The sequence below is a fragment of the Silurus meridionalis genome, chromosome 23, assembly GCF_014805685.1.
Source record: "Silurus meridionalis isolate SWU-2019-XX chromosome 23, ASM1480568v1, whole genome shotgun sequence".
Classification (NCBI taxonomy): Eukaryota; Metazoa; Chordata; class Actinopteri; order Siluriformes; family Siluridae; genus Silurus; species Silurus meridionalis.
Genome location: NC_060906.1, coordinates 24,381,163 through 24,408,785, shown reverse-complemented (window position 1 = coordinate 24,408,785; position 27,623 = coordinate 24,381,163). Strand labels below are relative to the sequence as shown.

Here is a 27,623-nt window from a genome sequence, read left to right as displayed (position 1 = left end):
TGTAGAATATGCACATAAACACATTTCATTTCAAATCCCCAGGAACAAATTCACAAAAACCCCGGGGTGATGTTACGAGGTGAATATTGGTGCTTCTGCTGGAGATGATGTATGTGGAGGTGCAGCTGTGGCTCCAGTGAAAGGAGACGTGTTGAATTGTGTTCATTGGGTTTTTTTTCATTCTGACTGTGTGAGATCCTGTGTGTGATGCAGCGCTCTGTTCTACTGCACTTCTCTATAACACTGAGATTAAACGACACCACTGAAGGGGAAACGAGGAAATACACGACCCACAAGTGTTACATGTAAATGGATTTTCTGAATTTGATGGTAGTTAGTGTGTTATTTAATAGCAGGATGGATTAAAAAGAGACAGGAGATGTGATCAGAAGTGAACTGATGTAACATCTGTAAGAATCACACCTCTGTTAGCGTCAGCGGGAGGGTGTGTGTACACGCGACCAGTGTTTCAAAGCGAGCTCCAGGTTTGCATTTAAATCGGAAAAGATAAAAGAACAAAGACGAATGCGCTAATGATATCAGACAGATCGGTAAAATATCAAACCGTCATCAAACTCACTGAGGGAAAAGAAAAAAGGTCACATGGTGATGGCTGAGATGGTAATTTCTAGCTTTTGATCTTCTCCCATGTGGTCCGTGTTTTTTATTATGTGAAAGGGTAAAAGGGTTTTTTTTGCTGAGCATGAAACACATTTTATCACAATGTAACATCACCAAGATGATGCTCTTCTATATCTTAAGGGTGATCATTTGGAGGCCATCCTGAACAGCACTGAAAAGTTTCAGGTGAGAACTCCATCCCGTAGTAGGACATCAGGATGGATGTGGCAGGTCTGGAGAGCAGAAAAGGGGGTCAGGAGCAGTGGTCTTCATTCACTGTTATATAAGCTCTACTTTTCTGGGAAGATGTTCCACTAGATGTTGTGGAGGTTTGTGCTCTGTCAGCCACAAGGGTGTAAAGTCAGGTACTGATGTAGGTGAGAAGGTGAGGAGGTCTGGAGTGCAGTCAGCATTCACATTCATCCCAAAGGTGTTCAAGGAGACCTTATAGCAGGAGATCTTCCACTCCAACCCACGCAAAGCAGATCTTCATGGAACGCGTAGTTTAAGTGAAGGGAAAATTTAATTCTACACATCTGTAGATTTCCTGGCTATCTATCTATCTATCTATCTATCTATCTATCTATCTATCTATCTATCTATCTATCTATCTGTCTGTCTGTCTGTCTGTCTGTCTGTCTGTCTGTCTGTCTGTCTGTCTGTCTGTCTGTCTGTCTAGATGTAGAACTCACAAGGCGGAGAGGAACACCATTTATCTGTCTGTCTGTCTGTCTGTCTGTCTGTCTGTCTGTCTATCTGTCTGTCTGTCTGTCTGTCTGTCTGTCTGTCTGTCTGTCTGAAGGCAGAACCCTCTCAAAACTTCTGGACCATCAACCATGGCAACCTGCTGAACATCCAGTGCTTTTTATTTGTCCACTCAAACGTCCTCAGTGGACAAACGGTCCCCAGTCTGCTCTCCGACAGCTGTTTGTCCACACGACTGCTGAGCGAGACGCAGTAGGGATGAGCGAGCCTGGCAGGATGGATGGCTGTGGTTTGGTTTGATTTGAAAATCTGTATCGACTGATCGCATGATGCATTGGGAGGAAAGTGGAGGACAAAACACTTTTAAAAACGGAAGACCGATGGAGAGAGACTTATCAACAGCAGCAAATCCTACAGTAGAGCTGATTTATAACCTACCAGAGCAAATTCCACAAACCGCTAACATATATTTTAGACCTTATTGTTATACGGGTCGTGTAGATCACTGCTGCCCCCTGGTGCTTGTATAACAGCATTGCAAATCCTTTTATTAGTTCACAAAGATTGCAATTACTTAGAGCTGTTGAATTGAGCGGTTGGTCAGATAATTCATTAGATTACAAATCACAGGGTTTTTTTTATACATTCAATCGTTGCTATAATATCAGCTCATTTACTCTCTATTAACAGATTTACAAATTCTGTCAATATTATGAATGATATATAATATATATAAATGGAAGGAGTCTCCAGTGTCAGAGGTCACGCTGTAATTTCTAAGTTACTGTTAGAACCTTAATGTTGATTTCTTTACTATTATTCATTATAAAAACAGCGCATCCTAATATTTATACATTTTCTTTTCCTTTACATGATTCATATATGGTCCATGTGAATATGAACTCCTTCCTGAACTCCTTCCGGCCAATCACAATCCAGAATTCACACCCGAACTCCTTCCAGCCAATCACAATCCAGTATTCACACCTAAACTGCTTCCAGCTCTTTACAATATAGAGAATAAACTGGATCGTACCAGACACAATGAATATTTGAATCTACAATGCCACCTTGTGGATTGATCCTGTACATGTCACATGACCTCAAAGCAGGGAACTGAAAGCTCAGATCACATGACCTCAGTGCTTTCAGGATTTATTAGAAACTAAAACAAACACTGGAATAGAAACACTCTAACATTTAATACACATTAATTACGTTCAGTATCATGTAATGCATTAGAATGCAGTGAGGAAGTTGATTCGTTGTTTACTTCCAGGTCCTCCTTTGGGTTCCTTATAGAGCTAGCATGGATCTACTGAGACCTCCATCTTCATTCTGGAGATCTACAGAACCCACGAGAGTGCTAATGTTTTTCTCTAGGATTGTGTTAAAACCAGTGGTGGACAGTAAGGAAGTAAATGTGATTGGTTACTTTATTTAAATGGCCTTTTTTGTGTATCTGTACTTTACTGAAGTATTTCCATTATCTTTTACTGCAACTTCTACATTTCAAACTCAAATATTTTACTTTGTACTCAACGATATTTTGCAAAATCATCATATTTTCACAAAAACATGGTTTGTGTACTTCATCCACTGCTGATGAAAACCAGTGAAGAAGTGAAGGTCTAATTATCTAAGTGCAGGTCTGTCCAACATTACATCATCAAAGTGTCACACACACACACACAAACACACACACACACACACACACACACACACACACACACACACACACACACACACACACACACACACACACAGAACAACTGAAAGAATATATACACACATAATACATTATAGTACTGAAAATTCTGGGCATGTGTTGTTCCGAACACAATACGGTCAAAATAAATCACGCATGCGCTCCTCATGGTTCAGGAATTTGATCAGACGCACAGGAAGGGGCAACTTTTTGATTTTCTTCAGTCTGTGGATTCCGATCATCTGGCGGATCTTCAGTCTGCAGAGCTGCATGAGCGGCCGTGGGGGCACTGGGGGAAACAGTAAACGGAGAAATGAACAAGAGACTGAAAAGATCCACATGAACGACACTCAAAAACATCTCAGGCGTACTCGCTTTTTCCTTGATTTCCGCCCAGTCCAGGTAACTGTCCAAGTGTTCGATGAGCCGAGAACAGAGCTTCACGTCTCCTACATAATCCAGGAGCACGTCGATGATAGGTCCTGCCCAGTGGCTGTAGGTGTCCGTGGAGACAATGTCACAGAACTGGAGGTACAGGAGACACAGGTAAAGCATCAGTGTTAGCATGGGTGTGTTATGGACGATAAACGATTCATGTAGGTTTGTAGTTGCATAAGGTTGATTTGTGCACTTCCTTGACTCCGCCCCAACCACACCCAAATTTACACGTGACCTTTACTTTTGCACTTCTATGAGTACAATATTTTACCCTAACTTGAACTTGTAGACCCAAACGTGCTCCAGCATGACGTGTGCACAAAGTCAGCTACATGAAGATCTGCTATCCATGGGATGGAAGATCTCCTGCTATAAACCCTATTGAACACCATTGGGATGAATGTAAATGCTGACTGCACCCCAGACCTCCTCACCTTCTCACCTACATCAGGACCTGACTCTACTAACACCTTTAAGGCTGAAAGAATCTTTACAAAATCTAGTGGAACATCTTTCCAGAAGAATGAAGTCTAAATGTGGAATGGGATGTTCAAAAAGAAGCACAAAGCAATCTGATGGTCAGGTGTCTACAAACTTAATAATCAGAATGTAATAAATTATATATTGCAATATATTTTTCCACTTTAAAGGCACTTTTGCTGATGTGATGCATATAAAATACACTATATGAAGAAATGTTTGTGCAGTCAGAGTTCACATTCATCTCAAAAGGTGTTTAACAGGGTTTAAAGCAGGAGATATTCCACATCTTCCAATCCATGTAAAGCAAATCTTCATGGAGCTAGATTTGTGCACAGTGTCATTTTCATAATGGAACAGGTTTGAGTCTCCTAGGGATGTCAAGTGAAGAGAAAATGTAATGCTCCTGCATCTTAAGACGTCCAACACAACTCAAGAACCACATATGGGTGGAAAATTCTGGTGTCTCGATACTTCTAATGAGCCATTTGTTCCTCTAGGATAAAAGACACATTGGCGACATCTGTTGGTTAAAACCAAGAAAGACAAAAGACATGCACAATATGGTCAAAAGTATGTGGATTGCAATGTTCTTTTTTTTTTTTTAACATTCCCATTCCACTATTTAGTCCCATTTCCTGTTATAATAACCTCCACTCTTCTGAGCAATGTCCAAAGTATTGGGACACCTGCTTTTTTTTAGCCATATGTGATTCCTCCTCAAACTGTACAAAGTTGGAGGACATCTTTGGATGCAGGAGAATAAAATTTTCCCTTCACATGAACTAGAAAACCCAAAGCAAACTTCATGAAGGTCTGCTTTCCATGCGTTGGAGTGGAAGATCTCCTGCTATAAACTCTATTGAACACCTTTGGGATGAATGTGAACGCTGACTGCACCTCAGGCCTCCTCACCTTCTCACCTACACCAGTACCTGACTTTACTAACACCCTTACAGAGCACAAATCTCCACAAAATCTAGAGTAACTTCTTTCCCAGAAGAGTGGAGGTTATTATAACAGCAAATTGGAGACTAAATCTGGACTATATGGGGACACAAATATACTAGAATAATGTTTCAAATTTAGCAAACTGATATCAAAAAGGAGAAATTAAGTAGCTCAGTGTATAAGATGATGGATTCCTGATCTTAAGGTCATGGGATTAAATCCCAAAAAGTTGAGAGTGGATAAGTGCCAAATGCTGTACATGTTAAATGTAAATAGACACAGAGAGACTGCAAACAGCTAATGAGCCACTAGTGAAGGGCAAAGTGACACATTAGCGACATCTGGTGGTTAAAACCAAAAATTATTAAAATAAAGGAGGACAAAATGCAGAATCCCAAGAAAACCGTGATATCCTGACAGTGTATAGTGAGGTTGATATCATGATTTTACTTATAACTGTATAAATATTTATATACCTGCTTATAACAGTGTATAAAACAAAAGACATAAATATGAGTTGTGTATATTTGCTGTAGTTCTTCATAGCATTCGGCGCAGTATGTATGTAAATTGTATGGCGAACATCGATGGATTGCGTTACCTGTACGCAGGTGTCACGTGATGTAGTCTGATCGTCTCTGAAGTGTGTACGATCCCTTTGCTCCGGCTTCAGGGGGGGGTGAGGGTCACTACCGTAGACGCAGCTGAAACAGGAAAGCGCGTCACAGCCGTTGTCCATCAGGTACTTGAGCAGGGTGAGGTACTTCATGCAGAACATGACGGTGGCAGGAAGGTGGTGGGGTGAGTGGGGATGTAGGCGTTGACGTTCGCGCCGTATTCCACCAGCAGGGTCACGGTCCGTATGCAGCCCTGCCTCAGGGCTACAAGCAGGGGACTGAAGGTGTCCAGGTTGGGATCAGCTCCGGCCCGCAGCAGCATGCTGGTGGCATCGATGTTGTTATTCATCACAGAGAAGTAGAGGGCGGTGCTGCGGCGATCCTCGTACATCGTGCTGCGGTCATCGGACAGCCTGGCATTCACGTCAAAGCCGGAGTCGATGAGCAGCTCGAGGATCTCGTCTCGGTTGCGCTCGGCGGCGAGGTGGAGGGGGCTAATGCCGCTACGCCTCACCCGGGCCTTGCTGGTGGCGGGGATGAGCATTGATACGATTCTGAAGCACAGAGGCAGTGTTTCGAGGTGTTACAGTACATCTCATTTAATGCTAATGTTAATGACAGCTCTAACAAACTGCTTAAGAACTGCTAATGAAGTGCACTTACACATGAATAGTTTAGTAGCTGGAATTATTGAGTAAAATCCACTCTATGACAATTAATGACTATTAATTACATGAAAAAACTTCTACACCTATGACCTCGCTTGGGATGTCCTGACATAAAGGCTTCATAATCCTTCGTACCCATTCACCCATATTCCATTTTATAAGCTGACAATAAATATATTACTATGTTCATACCTCAAGTGAGTTCCCTATGCCTGCTTATAATCTATGAAAAATGGAATATATCCTTATAAATATATGAATACCTAAGTCAGTGCTATGTCACTATAATGACACGTCAGTGTTGACGCTGCTTTTTTTTAATAACATTTATGAAAGCCTATGTCAGTGCTATGACACTAATATCAGTGTAATGTTTTGTTCTTGTAACATTTTTATGAAAACGTATGTCAGTGTTATTATAAGAGTTGTGTCAGGTGTCTATGCCTTCTAAGTAAAATGTAATATCTTTGCTTATAATATACATATGAACACCTATGTCAAAATTTCTGCTCCAAGGTCAAATTTCTGTTTATAAGAATGTTATGAATGCAAATGTCAACATGATAGTGTTGTGACAGTTGTGTCTCTTTCTTATGCATTCTAAACATACAGTACATAAACATGTATGTCAGTGTTATGACAATAATTCCACCTTTGCATATTATGTTAGTGTTATTACACTATTATGACAGTTGTGTATATTTTCTATGGTCTGTAAGTAAATGTCACATTTCTGTCTATAGGAATGTTATAAATGCATATGTCAGTATCATGACAGCAGTGTTTATGGTTAAGTAAACTGCTATGTTTTTTTTGTATAATGTTTTTATCAAAACTTATGTCAGTGCTATGAGCATATAATAACAGATGTGTCTGTTTCCTATGTCTTGTAAGTAAAATGCCATTCTGCTTATAACATGCATATGAATACCTTTGTCAATGCTATGACTCTATAATAACACTTGTGTATAAGGAAGTAAAGTAAAATATCATTTTTCTTCTTATAAGGATTTTATGAATGCTTAAGTCAGTGTTATGACACTATAATGACATTTTTTCTATAGTCTGTTAAAAATACATATTTCTGCTTTTAACATGTTTATGAATGCCTATGCCATTGTTATGGCATTAAGAACAGTGTCAGTTTAAGTAAAATGTTATATTTCTATTTGTGTGTTTTTTTTTTTATAAATACTTATGTCAGTGCTGTGACACTATAGTAAAAGTTGTGGCATATTTCTCATTATAACATACATATGAATGCCAATGTCAATGCTAAGACACTATAATACCTCCTTTGCATATTATAGTCTGTAAGTAAAATGACACATTTCTGCTTATAACATGTTTATGAATGCCTATGTCAGTGTTATGTCAGTATATTTTTTTATAAGTCAAGTTAAAATTTAATTTTTTTCTAATAAAGTTTCAATGAATGCCTATGTTAGTGCTATGCCGCCATCACAAGCTACTGTATGTACCGTATATGACTTTTGAATGCAAGTGTTATAACACCTAATATCAGGAAAATCTGCCTAAAGTCTGCAGTCAAAGTGAATGAGTTTGGATGTAGATATAGATATATAGATATATGGAAGTGTTTATGTAGGTGTCATGAAGCCTTATGAACACCTTTTAATTACCCTAAAAAAAAACTTCATCTACTGGACCCTATAGATCCAAAGCAACTTCAGAGTGAAAAGCAGAACGGCACACGGTTAAGAAATGAAAACCACACCGCTTGAACTCGACACATTAACCTCATGTTAATAATGTTAATGGAGCAGTGGATGTTTTTTTAGCCACGCTGTAGGACTTACTGAAGCCACCTGTCAGTACCGTGTGCTGACCCGAAACCGAAGCAGTCGTCGCTGAAACAGCGTGCAACAACATTTATACACATTCAATTATCCCAACTCATTTCAACAGTTACAAATCTACACACACACACACACACACACACACACACACACACACACGGACACACACACACACACACACAATTACTATCACTACATCTTATACTACTTCTGCTATTACAACTACTAAATCTTCTACTAATACTTCTACTAAAACTACTATTAATAATATTGCTGCTAAAAGCACTACTACAACCACTACTACTGACAAAACTACAACATCTATTAAAACTACTATCCCTACTACCAATAGTGCTACTAATAATAATACAATCACAGACAGAGAAAGTGTAATAATGTGTAATTGCATTGAATATCTTTTTGTTATTTCTTTTTCCAATAGTCAACATTATTTATCAGCTTAAGCAAAGATATAAAGTATAGTATGAAAGTATAAAAAAGTATAAAATTATATAAAAATGAAATAACATTACATATAAAATAACTAACTAACTAAATGAATAAATAAACCAGTGGTTCTATTCTGGAGCATCTTTCAAGCTGCATATTTATTTCTTGTTTTATCAAAATTAGTTTCTTGATTATTTTGGATATTTCAAACCCATACCAAAAGTATGAAATTTTACAGCAAAAAAAAAAAAAAAAAAAAAAAAAGAAAAGGAAAATAAGAACAATAAGATCCTATATTTGAGTATTTGTACAGCTTGGCCCGGTGCCCATTTCCTGAAAAGTCATGTAATTTTGGAAAATAAGGAAAGGTTTAAACATAATAAATATTTAAAATTGTATTAAAAATAATTGACATTATTATTATTATTATTATTATTATTATTATTATTATTATTATTATTATTATTACTTGCTTACCGGTCATTTCCTCTCTGAGCTGCAATGTGAATGGGCAGCAGTCCGGTTTTTCCCGGTTTGTTGGTGTCTGCTTTTTGAGACAGCAGAAACTCCACAATCTCCACATGACCATTCTTAGAAGCTTCATAAAGCGCCGTGGCTCCATCTGCTGCCTGGCTGTTAATATCAGCACCTGAGTGTAGAAATAAATAAAGCCTCTTCAGTATAAAACTCGTCAGGTTTGATATAAGGTCGGTTTCCTCACTTTACCATTCTTCAGGAGGAAGCGGAGCGTATCGACCTTCCCGGTCTGAGCTGCAACGAAGAAGGGGGTGATGCCGTATATGTTAGGAATGCTGATTTTAGCCCCTGCCTTCACCAACATCTCACAGATCTCCACGTTGTTCTTGCACACGGCCTCGTGCAGCGCCGTCCAGCCTTGTATGCAGCTTCTGTTCACTGCCACGCCGTGATTCAGCAGCAAGGCCACGATGGAGGGGTTCTCCTTCTCACATGCTGGAGACGCAGAGAAAGCTCTAAATCAGGATTCTACAGAGGATTCCATCTTTCACATAAACAAAACTACCATACAAGAGTAATGCTACTATTATTACTATTACTATTACTTCTACCTCTGCTACTACAACTATTTTAGTAACATTACTGAAACTATTACTACAACTACTACTATTACAATTAGTACTCCTCCTCCTCCTACTACTATTACTACAACAACTTCTACTACTATGTCTACATATACTATTACCACTACAAATATAAATCATACCTTGAATATTAATAGTCTTAATACAACTACTACTGTTACTTTTACGTCTACAAATATTTCATCTAACTCAGCTTCCAATACTACTAATGCTAATATTTCTTTTACTAATATTGCTTAAACCAAAACTATTAATGCTATTATTAGAACCACTACTATTACTTCCCTCTGTACTATAATTAACAGTACTGTTACTACTAAATTACTTTTACTACCACTACAAATATAAAAAATATATTACTATTACTACTTCTACCTAACTATTACAACTATGATTACAAACACTACTATTACGGTACTATTAGTAATATTACTACCACTGCTATTACTTCTATCTTAACTACTACTAATACCCTACTCCAATTACTTCTACTAAACTATCGCACCTATTACTACAAATACTAATATTACTTTACCTTATCTAGTACTACCACTCCACTTCAACCTTAACTAGTATTACTGTTACTTCTACTTATATTACATCTACCACTGTTACGACTACACTTCTTCTTCTTCTTCTTTCAGCTGCTCTTATTAGGGGTCGCCACAGCGGATCATCCGTCTCCATACCACCCTGTCCTCTACATCTGCCTCTTTCACACCAACTACCTGCATGTCTTCCCTCACCACATCCATGAACCTCCTCCTTGGCCTTCCTCTTTTCCTCCTACCTGGTGGCTCCATCTTCAGCATTCTTCTACCAATATAATTCATGTCCCTTCTCTGCACATGTCCAAACCATCTCAATCTCGCCTCCCTCACCTTGTCACCAAAACATCCTACATGTGCTGTCCCTCTAATAAACTCATTTCTAATCTTGTCCATCCTCGTTACTCCCAACGAAAACCTTAACATCTTCAGCTCTGCTACCTCCAGCTCTGCCTCCTGCCTTTTACTCAATGCCACTGTCTCTAATCCATACAACATCGCAGGTCTCACCACAGTCCTATAAACTTTCCCTTTCATTCTTGCAGATACCCTACTATCACAAATCACTCCTGTCACTCTTCTCCACCCACACCACCCTGCCTGCACTCTTTTCTTTACTTCTCTAACACACTCTCCATTACTTTGCACTGTTGACCCCAGGTACCTGAACTCCTCCACCTTCTCCACCTCTTCTCCTGCAACCGCATCACTCCACTGCCCTCCTCTCATTCACACACATGTACTCTGTCTTACTCCTACTGACTTTCATTCCCCTTCTCTCCAGCGCATATCTCCACCTCTCCAGGCTCTTCTCAACCTGCTCTCTACTCTCACCACAAATCACAATATCATCTGCAAACATCATAGTCCAGGAGACTCCTGTCTGACCTCGTCCGTCAACCTGTCCATCACCACTGCAAACAGGAAAGGGCTCAGGGCCGATCCTTGATGCAGTCCAACCTTCACTCTGAACCAGTCTGTCGTACCTACTGCACACTTCACTGCCGTCACACTGTCCTCATACATGTCCTGCACCACCCTTACATACTTCTCTGACACACCTGACTTCCTCATACAATACCACAACTCCTCTCTTGGCACTCTGTCGTCGCTTTCTCTAAATCCACAAATACACAATGCAACTCCTTCTGTCCTTCTCTATACTTCTCCATCAACATCCTCAAAGCAAATAAGGCATCTGTGGTGCTCTTCCTCGGCATGAAACCATACTGTTGCTCACAGATGGTCACCTCTTCTCTCAACCTGGCTTCCACTACTCTTTCCCATAACTTCATGGTGTGACTGATCAACTTAATTCCCCTGTAGTTACTGCAGGTCTGCACATCTCCCTTATTCTTAAAGATCGGTACCAGCACACTCCTTCTCCATTCCTCAGGCATCCTCTCCCCTTCCAGAATCCTGTTAAACAATCTGGTTAAAAACTCCACTGCCATCTCTCCTAAACATCTCCACGCCTCTACCGGTATGTCATCTGGTCCAACCGACTTTCCATTCTTCATCCTCTTAATCGCCTGTTACTACTACACTACTACTAAATATTACTTTAACTAGACCTTTTACTACTACTACCACTACTGCTACTACTGCTACGACTACTTCTACTGGTACTACTAATATATCTGGCTCAGAGATGGAACCTAACAACTTGTACCTTAACTATTACTAATACTATCACTAATAACATTACTTCTACCTAAACTATTACTACTATTACTTTAACTACTACTATTACATCTTTCTTAACTATTACTATTAGTACTCCTACTGACATTACTTTTAAAATAAATAATACTACTATTATTTATAGCAATATTACTTCTACTTATACAACTTCTTCTACTACTACTACTACTATTACTTCGACCTCTGCAAATGCTCCTACTATTAAAACCAATATTACTTTTAATATTGTTGCTATTTAAACTATAATAATAATAATAATAATAATAATAATAATAATAATAATAATAATAATAATAATAATAATAATAATAATAATAATAATACTGCTTCAACCTCTACAGTTAGACAACCACTACCTTAAATACTATAACTGCTATGACATCTATTAATATTACTTCTAACTTCTACCATCTTTTACTAACTTCTATTAATTACTTCTACTATCATCACTACTACTTTTACCTCTACTAATACTATTGATACTATTATGTTAGTTCATGTTCTTGTTCTCATGTTTACCACACAGCAGCTATAACCAGGCTTCCTCTGGTGTACCCTCATAAATAAGGGAAAATGTCTGAAAAACATTACCTCTGACTGTAACAAGCACTGACACTGGAGACTCCTTCCATAAAGTTTTCCTTACATTCCAGTCAATTCTACATGTCTGGTGAAGAGCTGCAGCTGGTTTAGGAAGCTCCCCGTGTTACCTTTATACAAAGGCGTCTCCTTGTTCGTGTTGGCGATGTCTGGATCTGCACCTCTCTCTAGCAGACACGACACACACCCCTCGTGCTCCCGCGACACGGCCAGCAGGAGAGCCGTCTGATCCTTCAACGTGCGTTTGTTTATCATCCCAGGCTGGACTTTATCAGTAAATAAAAATATACATATAAAATCACAGCACCCCAAAAAGAATATAAGCAAATGACAAATAAATAACAACAAGTAACAATTTGTCAGTGTTCATGCACAGGCATCCAAAAAATTAGGTTGATGTGATTTTTATCATACATTTATCAAAACATGTTCACATGTATTTTTTTTTTTTCTTATGTAAACTTGTCAGGATTTTTCTTTCTTTGTCTATCCCATTTTTTCCCCCATCAGATGCCCCTTTTGCAACTGCTAATTTCCAATTTAAACAAAGACAGGAGTTCCGACTGCACCCGGTGTCGTCCCCATTTCTAATTCCCTGGCATGATCCCCATGTCACACCATAGAATCTCAATTGTCATAATGTCAGACTGTAAAAAAGTCAAAAAAAAAAATGCACAAGAAAAAACTGATCTGAAGTTTTACGTCATCAACCCGTGACACGTTCAGACCCTTGTTCTCTTGCTAATGGTAGCTAGCAGTGAACAAAAAATCTGAAGTATTATTTTGGTTCCTGACATGCATTGATAATAAAAACATCATACAATCACTTCTTTACCTCCGTAACTCAATACGCTTTTTTTTTTTTATGTCCTCACTTCCACATTTTCCCTGCATTTTTTTTAAAGTTGTCACAACGGTTTGGCGCTCCTATTGGTTCTTGTTTTGATGATCATTGTAGGGTTAAGTCACACTGCAGGAGTGTCTTAAAAATCTTCTGCCAGAATTTCATCAGAGAAAAAAAAAGATCGAAATTGCCATTAATCGGCTGTTGGGAAACAAACCAGCGATCGAAGACTAAAGAATTTTACCTTATATTATTATTATTATTATTATAGAAATCTTCAGTTTTTTTAAATTTGTCCTAGATAACCAAATTGTGGGCAAAATCACACAGTGTGCAACTAGAGACACAAGGGCAAAATTGTTTCGAGATAGCGTTGCAACAGCAGCCTGCAGCGGCTGCTCCGGATCCTTAATAGTGCTGTTTATATGTTGTAGCCCGTCTTACCTAACCTATGGATATCGAAACAAACAGTCTCTGTGTGTGTACCAACACCAAACTCTCCAGAAATACACATATCACTCCAACATCAATAATGATGATCTGTGGGAGAAGCTACACAACTTCGGCTTGCTTCGATGACCAGGCCTCTAGACCTTGGCAGAAACTTGGAAAGCGCGTAGGGAGTAGTGCACTAACCCTAGCTGGCCTGGTTTACCATCCATCCTGCTAGCAAATGTCTGGATTGGAATCTATCAGACTCCAGCAAGTACTGCTGTGTCTTTGTTTTCATGGAAATGTGGCTGAGCAAGAGAATTCCGGCCGCCGCCATTCAGCTGGACAGGCTAGGCATGGTTTTTGATGACAGAAATGCAGTTCTCTGTGGTAAAACTCACCGCAAATCTAAGGACTGTGCTCTCTATGGTTGTCGACTTTTGGAGAGCATAGAGTGGCTATTCTCTACTGACAATTGATGGATCCTCAGTGGAGATCGTCAGGGACACCAACTTTCTTGGTGTTCATCTGGTGTAGAACGTCACCTGGTCACTCAGCACCAGCTCCATCACCAAGAAAGCTCAGTAGCTCCTCCACTTCTTGTGAAAGCTAAGGAAAGCCCATCTCCCTCCCCCCATCCTGACCATGTTCTACAGAGGGACCATTGAGAGCTTTCTGAGCAGCTGCATCACTGCCTGGTTTGGGAACTGCACCACTTTCAATCTCAAGACCCTACAGAGGATTGTGAGGACGGCTGAGAAGATCATCAGAGTCTCTCTCCCCTCTATCATGGACATTTACACCACACACTGCATCCGCAAAGCCAACAGCATTGTGGACGACCTCTCACACCCCTCACACACACCCCTTACACACACCCCTCACACACACACCTCACACTCATTCTTCACACACACCCCTCACACACCCCATAACCCCTTACACAAACCCCTCACACACACCTCACACACATTCTTCACATACATCCCCCACACACCCCTTTCACACACTCTCAACCCCCCTGCCATCAGGAAGGAGGCACTGAATCATCAGACTGTGCCACAGTTTTCTCCATCAAGCCATTAGACTCCTCAACACACTGAACTCTACCAAACTCTCTCTCACACACACACACACACACACACACACACACACACACACACACACACACACACACATGCTTTAGAAACGCTTCCACATTGTCCAAGCTCTGAATCACATAAGTACCAGCGGGGTGACGTCATGACCAGGAAGCTATAAAAAGCACATGGAGTGAAGATGGCACCAGCTTCTGTTTGTTCATGAAGCGCTCTGTGTGTATTTATGTCTATTGTTTGGGCTTCATAGATAATTGGAGCAATTTTGAAGGCAAGGCTGTTTGGCCTGTTAGGGCGGGACAGTATCCATCCCACTTGAGACGGTGCTGTTTCAAAACAGCACTAGTTATGTCTGTACTTTTGAGAGTAACAAACAGCTGGAACCAAATTCCTTGTGTGTGTCAACACACTTGGCCAATAAACCTGATTCTGATTCTGATTAACCAGTGACTGTCCAGAGCCAAGGCCAGGGAGCAGACAAACAGGCTAAACTGACCGTCTGCTAGCTGCTAGCTAACATTTGAAGTTCTTTACACAAACATAACATATTTAGTGTCTGAAAGCAGGTCTAGTCAGTCATTTCCATTAATTATTATTTATATACCACAAGGGCCCTCATCTGATTTTCTCATATAATTTGCAAATTTCATCACAAATGTAGCTACCTCTTCACACAAAGCATTAATTGAATAAATATAAATTATGATAATCAGAATGACTCCTTAAGAGTAGCAGTTGTGTCCATTCTAGATTCAGTTGGAATTAATCAGAATGTTATAGGACCCACTCATAGGGGAGACACACTCTTGGTTTATTATTAACATTTAGAATTAAAATAAAAATTGAAGTTTTAATTCCAGGGTCTGAAGCTATTTCAGATCATTACCTTATCTCTTTTAAAATCTGCCCCAGTCATAGCATTAGTACCTCACCACGTTAACGTGTTTAGCACATTCACGTCAACTACAGCAGCAAGTTTTATCAATAATCTTCCGGAACTGTCGATATTAATTCGATCTCCGTCTGACCCCGCAGAGCTCGACTGGGCCACTGAATGCCTAGAATCAACGCTCCATTACACTCTAGATGATGGAGCTCCACTTAAAACCAAAATGATCAGGGAGAAAAGATTAGCACAGTGGTATAATTATCATATGTGCACCTTAAAACAGACCACTCGGAAATTAGAATGTAAATGGCGTCAAACCAAATTGACAGTATTTTAAATAGTATGGCAAGAGAGCCTCCTGAGTTATGGGAAAGCTCTTAGTGCTGCTGATCAGCATATTTCTCCCCCCTAATAGAAAATAACAAACATAATCCTATGTTTTTATTCAGCACGGTGGCAAAATTAACAGGGAATAAAAGCACTGCACTCACACCATCAATAGGTAGTAATGATTTCAAGAACATTTTTGATAATGAAGTTGAAAACATCAAAATAAATTCAAATGAAATGAATAAACTTTTCCATCAGCACTGGTTATGTACCTAAATACTTGAAACTGGCAGTTGTCAATCCCCTAATTAAGAAACCTGACCTTGAGCCTTGTCAGCTGTCCGACTACAGGCCAATATCAAACCTTCTTTTATCTCCCAGATTTTAGAAAAGGTTGTAGCACAGCAGATCCGCTCACATCTACTTAGGAATAACATTTTTGAAATGTATCAGTCAGGTTTTCGGCCTCATCATAGCACAGAGACGGCGCTAGTTAAGGTGGTTAATGACCTGTTATTGCCCTCTGATCAGGGTTTTGTACTTGTTTTGCTCGACCTTAGTGCAGCTTTTGCTCGACCTTAGTGCAGCTTTTTACACCACTGATCATACTATACTGCTTGCTAGACTTGAGAACGTTGTTGGAATAAAGGGAACAGTTCTCTCCTGGCTTAGGTCTTATTTTACTGATCGCTATCAGTTTGTTGATATAAATGGTTTTACACACTCTCTTAGGTAAAGTTTGGTGTTCTGCAAGATCTGTCTGAGGCCCACTGCTTTTCTCTTTATATATGCTGCCTATGGGTGAAATTATTCATAAACATGGTATTCCCTTTCATTGCTATGCTGATAAAACACAGCTGTATATTTTAGCAAAGCCAGATGAGGGAATTCAGCTTAACAATGTGGAGGAGTGTGAAAGAGTAACAATGTGAAAGAGACCGCTAAGGCCATTGGCTGTCCAAGCCTTAACTGAGAGGCATCTATGGCTCACCCTTTCAGACATTTCTGACAGGGGTAAAGCCATGCTGCTGGATGCTCCCCTCTCACCTGTCTCCAGCCTAGGAGCTCCAGAAGAACTTACTGCCATCTTCGAGGCCACTAAACCTGCACCGGGGCGTTGCCCCAGCTCTAGGTGTACCGGAGATCAGTCACAAGAGATTGATACCCCTAAGAACTAGGGAAGGTTCTGCCAGATGTGTTCTGTTTAGCTTCTTCCATTTTCTAATGATTGCTCCAACAGTGGACCTTTTTTCACCAAGCTGCTTGGCAATTTCCCCGTAGCCCTTTCCAGCCTTGTGGAGGTCTACAATTTTGTCTCTAGTGTCTTTGGACAGCTCTTTGGTCTTGGCCATGTTAGTAGTTGGATTCTTACTGATTGTATGGGGTGGACAGGTGTCTTTATGCAGCTAACGACCTCAAACAGGTGCATCTAATTTAGAATAATAAATGTAGTGGAGGTGGACATTTTAAAGGCAGACTAACAGGTCTTTGAGGGTCAGAATTCTAGCTGTTAGACAGGTATTCAAATACTTATTTGCAGCTGTATCATACAAATAAATAGTTTAAAAATCATACAAATCATTGTGATTTCTGGATTTTTTTTTTAGTTTATGTCTCTCACAGTGGACATGCACCTACGATGACAATTTCGGATTTCTAAAATGGAGAACTTGCAAAATAGCAGGGTGTTCAAATACTTATTTTTCTCACTGTAGCTCTGTGTTCTTTAATGTAGCTCGGCCTCCGTATGTAGTTTTGAGTTCTGTTATGTAGCTCTGTGTTCTGTATGTAGCTCTATTTGTTCCCACACTCTGGATTCACATTTATGGGAATTGGCACAGGTACATATAGTTTATTGCACTTTTGTTTATCATAGTCTTTCAAGTTTTCACCATTGTTCCACATTCAGGTTCAAATTTTTGCTAGTCTGTCCATTGCTTTGTGTTTACTTTCATTTTGTTGGTGTTGGTGGACAAATACACAGCTGTCAACATATTTCTTGAGGTGTTTGATGCAACAGATAATGACCTACTGCTCATCAGATTGCTTATATAAATCATTAAAATAAAGTTAATCATCAATACAGATATATTTTGGGGGAAAAAGCTGTATATGTGGATAAAATCTACCTTTTAGTAAAGCTTTAATGCACTGCTCCTGACCGTAATGTGCCGCCTCATGAAGTGGAATCCAGCCGTATTCTTTTGGCGTCAGAAGATTGAACTCAGCTTTTTTAATCAGAACTCTCAAAGTTCCAACATCTCCATCCCTGATGGCCTCCACCATAGGATCCATTTCTCTATCAGAAACACCAATATCCAATTAACCCCCTTAGAACATCTGGCTACAAGAAAAACCCCAAATATCTGTAAATGAGGATGAATGCACTCACTCTTCTTCCTCGGGTTTGACTTCGATCAGTGTGCCGTCGTATCTCCTGTAGGCCACCATGCGCTTCCCGTTCCCCGTGATGAAATGACTCAATGTTATAGGCTCATGGTTATTTCTGTCAATGCAACATCAAGTTAAACCAAATGATAAATCACAGGGTTAGGTTTTTTTAATCTCCAATAATATCTAAAATGCATTAACATTCACAACATGAAGTTGATAAATCCTGGTCTTTAATTGGTCAGAAGCTATTGAGCATCTCTGACAGTAGCGCTAATATACAGTTTATCGTTTCTAAAGCTTGTTCATGGGCAGCATATTTAGGAACTATTATGACTATTTTTGGAAGGACTTTTCAGTGACAGCTACGTGTTTTCTGATGAGTTTATGCTTCTTTCAGAGTTTATTAAAATTATTAAATTCACAAGAGTTTAAAAAATAACTTTGCAGCTGTTAAAAGCAGAGACTGGCACAGCCTGTAGAATGTAATTATAGATGGATAAAAAGTGTGTTGTTCTTACTAAACTATTCAATTTATTTGGTGTAGAATAAGAGTAATAAAACACTTTGCAGGTTTGGCGTTATAGGAACCTTGTCCTGGTTACCCTTTTTGCTGCGCTTGCAGAATTGAAAAGATACAGACCTGCATTTGTCTGTTTGTAGCTACTTATAGTTATGTGTACATGTGATTTGATTGACTTCATGTCCTTCCCCCCAAGTCTTTTAATTGGTCAAGTGGGTTATTATTTATTGTTTTTAAGGGTGGTATCAAAAAGTTTGGAGATTCGTTCTGTTTACAAGAAATAACTTTATTTATCTACCTTTACCCACCATCACCTTCAAAATAGTCCCCTTGCACAGCAATACAGCTCCCAGCGTTCCTCTGGAACATGTTCTGGAAGTCTTCTTTTCGAAGTCGTGTCAAGCTCCTTTTGTGATTTGCACTGGATCTCCTCAATGGTGTCAAAATGGTGACCTTTGAGCTGAATCTTTATCTTCGGGAAGAGGGCGAAGTCCGCAGATCTGATGAGTAGTAATTGCCAAACGGTTTTGACATCCTCAGGGGTTGAGCTTATCGAAGACTGATCTCTCATAGACTTCCTATGATGTTCTCTCTTTCTTGAAGCGCGTGTGCCGCCTAAAACACTTCGAACAGCATCACCGTATGTCAAACGTACTGTATGGCATGTCAAATGTCTCAGTGGTAGATTTTCCCAGTTTCATGCAGAATTTGCTCTTCGTTCTAATTTGCTGTCTGTGACGAAATCGCAGATGTACTCTGCACCAGTTACACCATTAGTCTCCAAACATTTTAATACCATCTCATACACCACTTTGTATTTTGAAGTAAACTTTTCAATTTAGCTGCGATTACTGAGCCATTTTTGTTTTACATCTAATGTGTTTCTTGGTTCTTGATCTTGCTTTGGTTCTTGCCTTGCCCAGTTTACATGGTTTGCTAAATGCCTGACTTTTTCTTGCCTCACCTTTTTCACTCTGCCCACCATATTTGTTCCCTTTCAAGAACTCAAGCTGCATCGAAATGATTTGGGAACGCCTCGTGTAGTCCACGATCTGAATCACGTGTAAAATCTGGCCAATAGGGAAGTCGTGACATCATCGGCGTGTGACATTGCATAAACCAGGAAGCTACGATTGTAGCGACATTAGATTCGGATTGTTCAGTTAAGCGCTTTGTGTGTGAATCTGTGCAGCCATTGCTAAACAAACTTTTGCATGTGTGTCCCTCCACATGAGCTTCCTGGTTTATGCAAAGTCACACGCCGATGATGTCACGACTTCCCTATTGGCCAGATTTTACACGTGATTCAGATCGTGGACTACACGAGGCGTTCCCAAATCGTTTCGATGCAGCTTGAGTTCTTGAAAGGGAACAAATATTGGTATTGGTATTGCTTACAAGGCCGTTGAAAGCCACTTCGGCCTTAGTAGGTAAGGCTTACGTGGCAGTAGGCCAGGCCATGGGTTGCCTCCAAATTATGAGTATGTTGCAGGCATACCAGGTTGACCTACTGCGAGAGTGGATGAGGGATTCAGCTCTGGGCCTGACAATATTAAGGAGTTATGTCGCGCTGCCGACCTAACCCTTAGAGCCAACAAGGAAACGGCGTGGGAGAAGGGGGTACCTCCTCATCACCACCAAGAGGCCAAGCTGTTAGCTTCACTACCGGATGTACCTTGGAGCGCAGCCTCCCTCCGGTGGATGTTTCCCCCTATCTCTGCCCGAGAAATCACTGCGGATGGCGGGGACCCGCCACCTCTCTGGAGGCACCAACGGCTGCAAGGCACTGCCCCTGCCATTCTAAAAGAGTCAGAAACCAGTCTCAAGAGGCTGGTTTCCTGATCAGGTGTCTTGGCACCGGATGCCAGGCTGTTAGCTCCACCACAGGATGTGCCTTGGAGTGCAGCCCCCTTTCAGTGGGTTTTTCCCTCCATCTCCGCCTGAGAGATCCCCTCAGATGGAGGAGACCCGCCACCTTTCAGGAGGCCTCGCTGGCTGCAGGGCACCGATCCAGCCGCTTTGAGAAGGTCTAGGGCCAGCCCTGAGGGGTTGTTTCCTCGATCGGATGCATTGGCACAGGAGGCCAGGCTGTTAGCCCTACCACAGGATGTGATTTGGGGTGCAGCCTTCCTCCAGCGGGTGTCTCCCTCCATCTCCGCCTAAGAGATTGCTGCGGATGGAGGAGACCCACTGCTTCTCAGGAGGTTCCATCGGCTGCAGGGCACTGATCCAGACACGCTGGGAGGGTCAGAGGCCAGCCTTGAGAGGCTGGTTCCCTTCAGAGATTTCCTGGCAGCTTGGGAAGAGCTGCCAGACGTATTCAATTTGGGTCCTCTTCTCCCCGGATTTACGGGATGTGTCCTACCATGGTGGGACACAAGCAGGCTCTGTTCCTGGAACAGGAAGTGTTCACCCTCCTAAGGAAAGGGGACATTGAGGTGGTTCCTTCCTCAGTCAGAGTGTCAGGCTACTACAGCCAGTACTTCGTTGTTCTGAAAAAGGACGAATTGGTGGATTGAGGCCGATCCTAGATCTACACTACTTAAACTCACTCATTAAGCTCAAGTTCAAGATGTTTACCCTCAAAGAGGTCGTGTCTCAGATCAAGTGCGAGAACTGGTTTGTCACAATAGGTCGTAGGGGAAGCTTATTTCCACATAGCCATCCTTCCTGCTCACAGGAGGTTCCTGAGGTTTGCTTTCGGGTCGAAGCTTACCAATATTGGGTCCCCCCCTTCAACTTAGCCTTCGGCCTTTCACCCAGGCGGTCCGGCATCAAGATATCGTTCTTGCCTTCATTAAGGAGCTGGGGTTAAGACTGAATGCAGTGAAGAGTGTGCTTTCTCCGTTGCAGAGAACCATCTTCTTGGGCATAGTATGGGACTTGACCGTGTTGTGGGCACAATTGTTTATTGCCCGGATCGCAGCCATTCTCACAGCAGTCGGGAGAGTAAGAGAAGGCCAATCACTCACTGTGAAGCAGTTCCAGAGGCTGCTGGGTCTAATGGTGGCAGCGTCCAAATTGATTCCACTTGGCCTCCTCCATATGAGACTCCTCCAGTGGTGGTTCATAGACAGAGGGTTCTCCGGAGGGGGCAGCCCTCTCCGTACAATCAAGGTGTTGTGGCAAGCTCTTTGAACCATAGATATATGGAGATAACATACATTCCTGTTTTAAGGCCCTGTCTTGGGAGCACCTTGTCGTCACGTAACGCTAACAACGGACGCATTCCTCACAGGGTGGGAAGTGGCCGCTCTGCCCAAAGTCTGTGGGACTAGTCACATCTCACATGGCACATAAACTGCCTAGAGATGATGTCCGTGTTCTTGTCTCTGGAACCTGCTGTCCCTCCTCGAGTGACCTCCTTGGAAAATTCCTCCCAAGAAGGATCTCCTCTCACAGGCAGGGGGAACCCTGGTTCAGCCCCGCCCAGAGTTATGGAAGCTATGGTTGTGGCCCCTGAGGGGGCACAGTTTTCCAGAGCTCCCTCCACGAGGAAGTCGTATGCTGCTAGATGGTTCACCACGTGGTGTAAGCACCACCAGTTAGACCTAGTCAACTGCCGGTTGGTTCAGTGCTGGAGTTCTTGCAGGGACAGTTTGCAACAGGGTTGGCCCCATCCAATGACGTCATGACTTTCACATGTGATTCAGAGGGTGGACAATGCAAGGCGTTCCCAAAGCGTTTCGATGCAGTGTCTCGTTGCCTCAGGAAACTAGGGTTACATACGTAAACTAGTGACGATTTTGTGCATCTGTTTTATAAAAAACATTCCTACCCTGCACTTGCATACATTTTAGCAATCGTAATGACATCGCTGATTATTCGCAAATTACCATGACAGTGTGTATGATTTTTTTAGAAGATCTTTGTCTGATACTTTTAACTTCCATATGAATTATGAGAATAAAAATGAGAACCTTTGAAAGTTAAATAAACACTGTTTCTAATGAAGCACCATAGCATTTAAAAATTAAAACGCTGTAATCAAGGCGTCATTGAGAATTTGTTCAGTGAAACTCGAACTCAGTGTTGAACACAAAGGAACACGATGAAGGAGAATGCTGTGCTGCTATTTTCCTCCCAGCTGGAATGTGAGCTTTGCAAGGAATTCAGCTGGACATCATCCTGCTCTGAATTTTGTGCTGGTTTGATGTCTGGGCTCCATTACTCAGGATGTGCAGTGACAGGTGTGGATGGATCAGGTATCCTTAAGCAACATGTCCCTCCGGCTGCCAGTGTTTCAAGGATAAATCAGAGTGGTGTAAAATAAACACATGACTTAGTCAAATTGCAGACTCACATCAACTTACGGCCAACAATTTGACCTACAAAAAGTGAGGGTGGGGGGGCTGCGTACGGCACAAACCCTACAGTTACAAAATAGTTTATGGTCTGGACTCATCATTATAAAGCACTACTATTGGCATTTAAAGCACTGAACCTTTTATCGGTCCTCAGTAGCCACCTTTGAGTCTATTATGATCTAGGAGGCTTACTTTGAAAAGTGGTAGATTTTGGACTTTTAATTAGAGGGTCATGGGTTTAAATCTCAGCACTGCCAGGTTGCCACTGCTGAGCTCTTGAATAAGGCCCTTAACCCTCAAATTCTATACATGTTAAGTGAAAGGTGCAGGTTCTTTGTTGGTACCTTAAACAGAGAAACTACAGTAGGAGACAAACTTCTCTTACAAAACCCAACAGTTATAAAACAGCCATCCAATTAGTTTTTGAGTCTCTGACTTTGAGATTAGGCTGAAAGCGTAAACAAGCATTTTGTTAATAGATTGTTGCATGTTGTTACATGCTTAGAATGTATAAAAATATATGCTATACAAATACAATTAAATATGAATATGTTTAAGTAGAGTATATACCACTGCATGAGATTGTGGAACATAAATACATGAACATAAGGTGGACAAGCAACTTTTAGCTTCTTCCTTTAATGGAGGAAGAAAAACCAGAAGCCACTGGGACTATCAATGTGCCTTTACATTAACATCTATTGCATTTGGTAAATGTCTGTTAACTTTTAAATATATATATATATATATATATATATATATATATATATATATATATATATATATATATATATACAGTATATATGTTATACTATAGCTTAACCCTATAACTTAGCAGCTATAGGGTTAAGGGCCTTGCTTAAAGGGGCCCAGGACTGTCAGCTTGGTGTGGCTGGGATTTGAACCTAAAATTTACCACCTTAACCACAAAGCTACCACCTCCTCAAACAGATATATCCTATTGAAAGCTTAATCATTAAATGGGATTTTGCCTCACGTCTTGTTTTTATTAACTTTTTGTCATGTTGGTCAACAGATTTATCAACATTGATTTTGGCATGCAAAAGGGATGCTGAGAAATGACCTCACTTCCTGTTTAGATTGTTTGGTCTCACAATGCTGTGGTCTATATTGCATGATGATTAAACAAAAAGTTGCCTCAGTAGTAGTTTTCAAAATGTCTGAGAAAGACCTGACATCCTGTTTTAAGATGTTCCTGTTTAGTTTAATTGTATGTTATGGAGAAACTGAACTGTATATAAAATGTCATAAAAGTTGGGTTCAGGTCGCAGCCTCAGGGCTTTCTTAAGCCAACATTTGGATTAAGTGTTTCTAAAACTTTTCTAAATGAATATATTCAGTTGTACGTAAAATAGTGTCCATATAATCTGTGAACAAAATGACCATAACAGTGTTCCCATCTTGGATTTTTAGAGGATTTGACATGTGGGCCTTTTGTCTGCGCTCTTGTGTGTTATATACTGTAGTCTGTACCTGGGTGGGTTTGCAGGACAGGGTTCTGGTTCGGGTATGGATGTCTGGGGCTGACTTGAGCAGGGATTTGGTCTAGGAGTCTCCGTCCTCCGCTGAGAAACAAAGGTCCTAGTGTTTTCAGCCGAAGGAGCAATGGAGTTGTTGTGGGTCTCAGAGAGACTGCGCTCAATAGCCAACTGCATTAGTTCATCATCAGACATGTAGTTATATAAGGAGAAGTCATCATGGTTCAGCGTGGGACCTGTGGCACCCAGGACAGGCCCACCAGGGGCCCCCATAATGGAGTTCAGGGTTCTGAAAAAAAAAAACAGGGAACAGAACAAGGAAACTGTCAAAGGGTTCCACATTTAAGGTTCTCCAAATCAGTTCTTAAATCTGATGTGTTGATAATCTTCATTCATACTCCAGTATTTTATTTTATAATAATTTCTCCTACTGCTTTGGTTCTAAAATTTGTACCTTAACAACCACCTGGAATATTGAAACAACCACCTATCAACACCTTAACAACCACCTGGAATGTATTTGAATTTGTACCATTTCTGTCTGTCACAATTTTAAAGTTTAACCATGAAATTTGCCATCAACTTCAATCCCCTGAGCAACATGCTAGCAATCACCTGGAAGATCATAGCAACCCTATAACCTTATAGTTATATAAGTGTGTGTATAGTTATATGTGTGTGTGTGTGTGTGTGTGTGTGTGTGTGTGTGTGTGTGTGTGTGTGTTGTGTAACACTGTCTCCATGTTTTTGTAAAGTCATGTGTTGTGTCTGACCCAGTTGTTGGATGAAAATAGCTTACTGGCATCTCATCTGTTCTTCAGGTTTATAAATAGAACATCTGCAGCCAGCAGCTCTCAAGTTCCTCTGCCCCTCTCTCTCCGTTTTACCCTTTAACTCTTACAAAACTTCACACAATATCAACAGAAGAATATGTGTGTGTGTGTGTGTGTGTGTGTGTGTGTGTGTGTGTGTGTGTGTGTGTGTATATACTGTATATACACTTGATAAGTAAGCGTTACACATGTTAAAGCTCTGTTCTTCTGAAAGCATTGCTATAAAAACATTCATGAAGGTTACACGCAGCAGCTATGACAGCGAGCAGAGTTCAATATATATGTGTAGATAGATAGATAGATAGATAGATAGATAGATAGATAGATAGATAGATAGATAGATAGATAGATAGAAAGAAACACTTACAGAACAAACACCTCTCTTTTTCTGAAAGTTAAAAGTCACTGAAGTTCTCCGTTTCGTTTTCTGCTGCTCCAGTCCTCCAGCAAAATAGCTCCTGTGTCCTCACTCTGTTTATAGGACATTTCTCCAGGGTGCACATGATCTCAAGAGTGCCGCATGCCAACCTCAGGGTTCAGATTCCTCACAGGAGAAAGTTGGACGAAAAGGAAAAACAGGAACAGGAGCTACTGAGGGAGAAGTTCTTGCAAAGAAATCAAAGATTACTACAGGAAAAGGAGTTTTAGGCTTAAAAATATATTCAGGGTTTACTGTATATCCATGCACATACAATCGGGTGCATTGCCCCTCCAACCCCCTTCCTCCAGCTCCAGGATCATTTGCTTTACATGGATTGAAAGTTGTGGAAGATCTCCTGCTATAGAGCTCTAAACCTACTGACTGATGAATGTTAATGCTGACCGCACCTCAGGCCTTTTCACCTTACCTACATCAGTTCCTAAATTTATTAACACACATCCTTATGGCTCAATGAATCTACACAAAATCAAGTGGAACATCAGAGTGGAATTTGAAATGGGATATTCAAGAAGATGTACTTACCCATGCAAAATATCATAACACCCACCTAGAAATCATAACAACCACCTATCGACACCCTAACAACCATCCAAAATATAATGACCATCTAATCATTTCCAAACAACCACCTGATCTTTCATAATTGCTCAGGTGTAGAAATGAGATAATTGTAAGTGTCAAATGCAATAAATGTGAATATAAATGAAGAAAATAAACAAAGGCTGTGTTGTTAAAATTGTAGCTGAGATAATTATAGCAGCTGAAGGTCACAAGATGAAGCTCTCAAACCACGATGGATCAGTTTTCCGGAAATGTGTTAGTTACATACATAATATCTACTCTTGGGTGTTTTATAGCATGTACCCACACACACACACACACACACACACACACACACACACACACACACACACACACACACTGTGCTGGTCTCGGTTTTCCACGGGTTCATGCCGAGGGGAGTGTAAGGGATCCCAGGCTGATTTCTCTGAAGGACATGAGCTATTTCTGCTGTTTTATAACTCTCACAACAGCTTCAGTATCACGATTCTGTTACACGTGTTGCACAATCTCATAAACCAAATCCACTCCGCCACATGGTTTCTCCACAAGTCTCCAGTGTCGGTGCTGGAACTTCCTCAAGAAATTACTCGCTGCTTTTCCCTCAGGCTGATTCAAAGGGACGGGCTGAACATTACATAAACAAAAACAGTCATGTGACACAGAGACAATGAGGAGACGGGGTGGAGACATTACATAAACAAAAAGAGTCATGTGACACAGAGACAATGAGGAGACGGGGTGGAGACATTACATAAACAAAAACAGTCATGTGACACAGAGACAATGAGGAGACGGGGTGGAGACATTACATAAACAGAAACAGTCATGTGACACAGAGACAATAGGAGACGGGGTGGAGACATTCCCTGAACAAAAACAAATGCATAAAACAGAGACAATAAAGAGACGAGATGGAGACATTACATGAAAATAAAAAGTCATGTGACACAGTGACAATAACAAGACAGGGTGGAGACATTACATAAACAAAAACAAACATGTGACACAGAGGAGACAGAGTGGGGACATTACCTGACCCAG

General features: G+C 40.7%; 1 protein-coding gene across 1 annotated transcript; it reads right to left on the bottom strand.

Annotated features, from left to right (window-relative positions):
* Window positions 1-2,465: 2,465 nt before the first annotated feature.
* On the bottom strand, window positions 2,466-25,648 carry asb2a.1 (ankyrin repeat and SOCS box containing 2a, tandem duplicate 1). The gene is given in 11 exon segments (XM_046836720.1): window positions 2,466-3,323; window positions 3,406-3,559; window positions 5,505-5,698; window positions 5,701-6,074; window positions 8,936-9,107; window positions 9,185-9,430; window positions 12,542-12,697; window positions 18,153-18,322; window positions 18,416-18,529; window positions 24,739-25,032; window positions 25,543-25,648. Coding segments are annotated over 11 exon segments (2,034 nt in total). The 5' UTR covers window positions 25,554-25,648; the 3' UTR covers window positions 2,466-3,174.
* Between the last annotated feature and the right edge of the window lie 1,975 nt (window positions 25,649-27,623).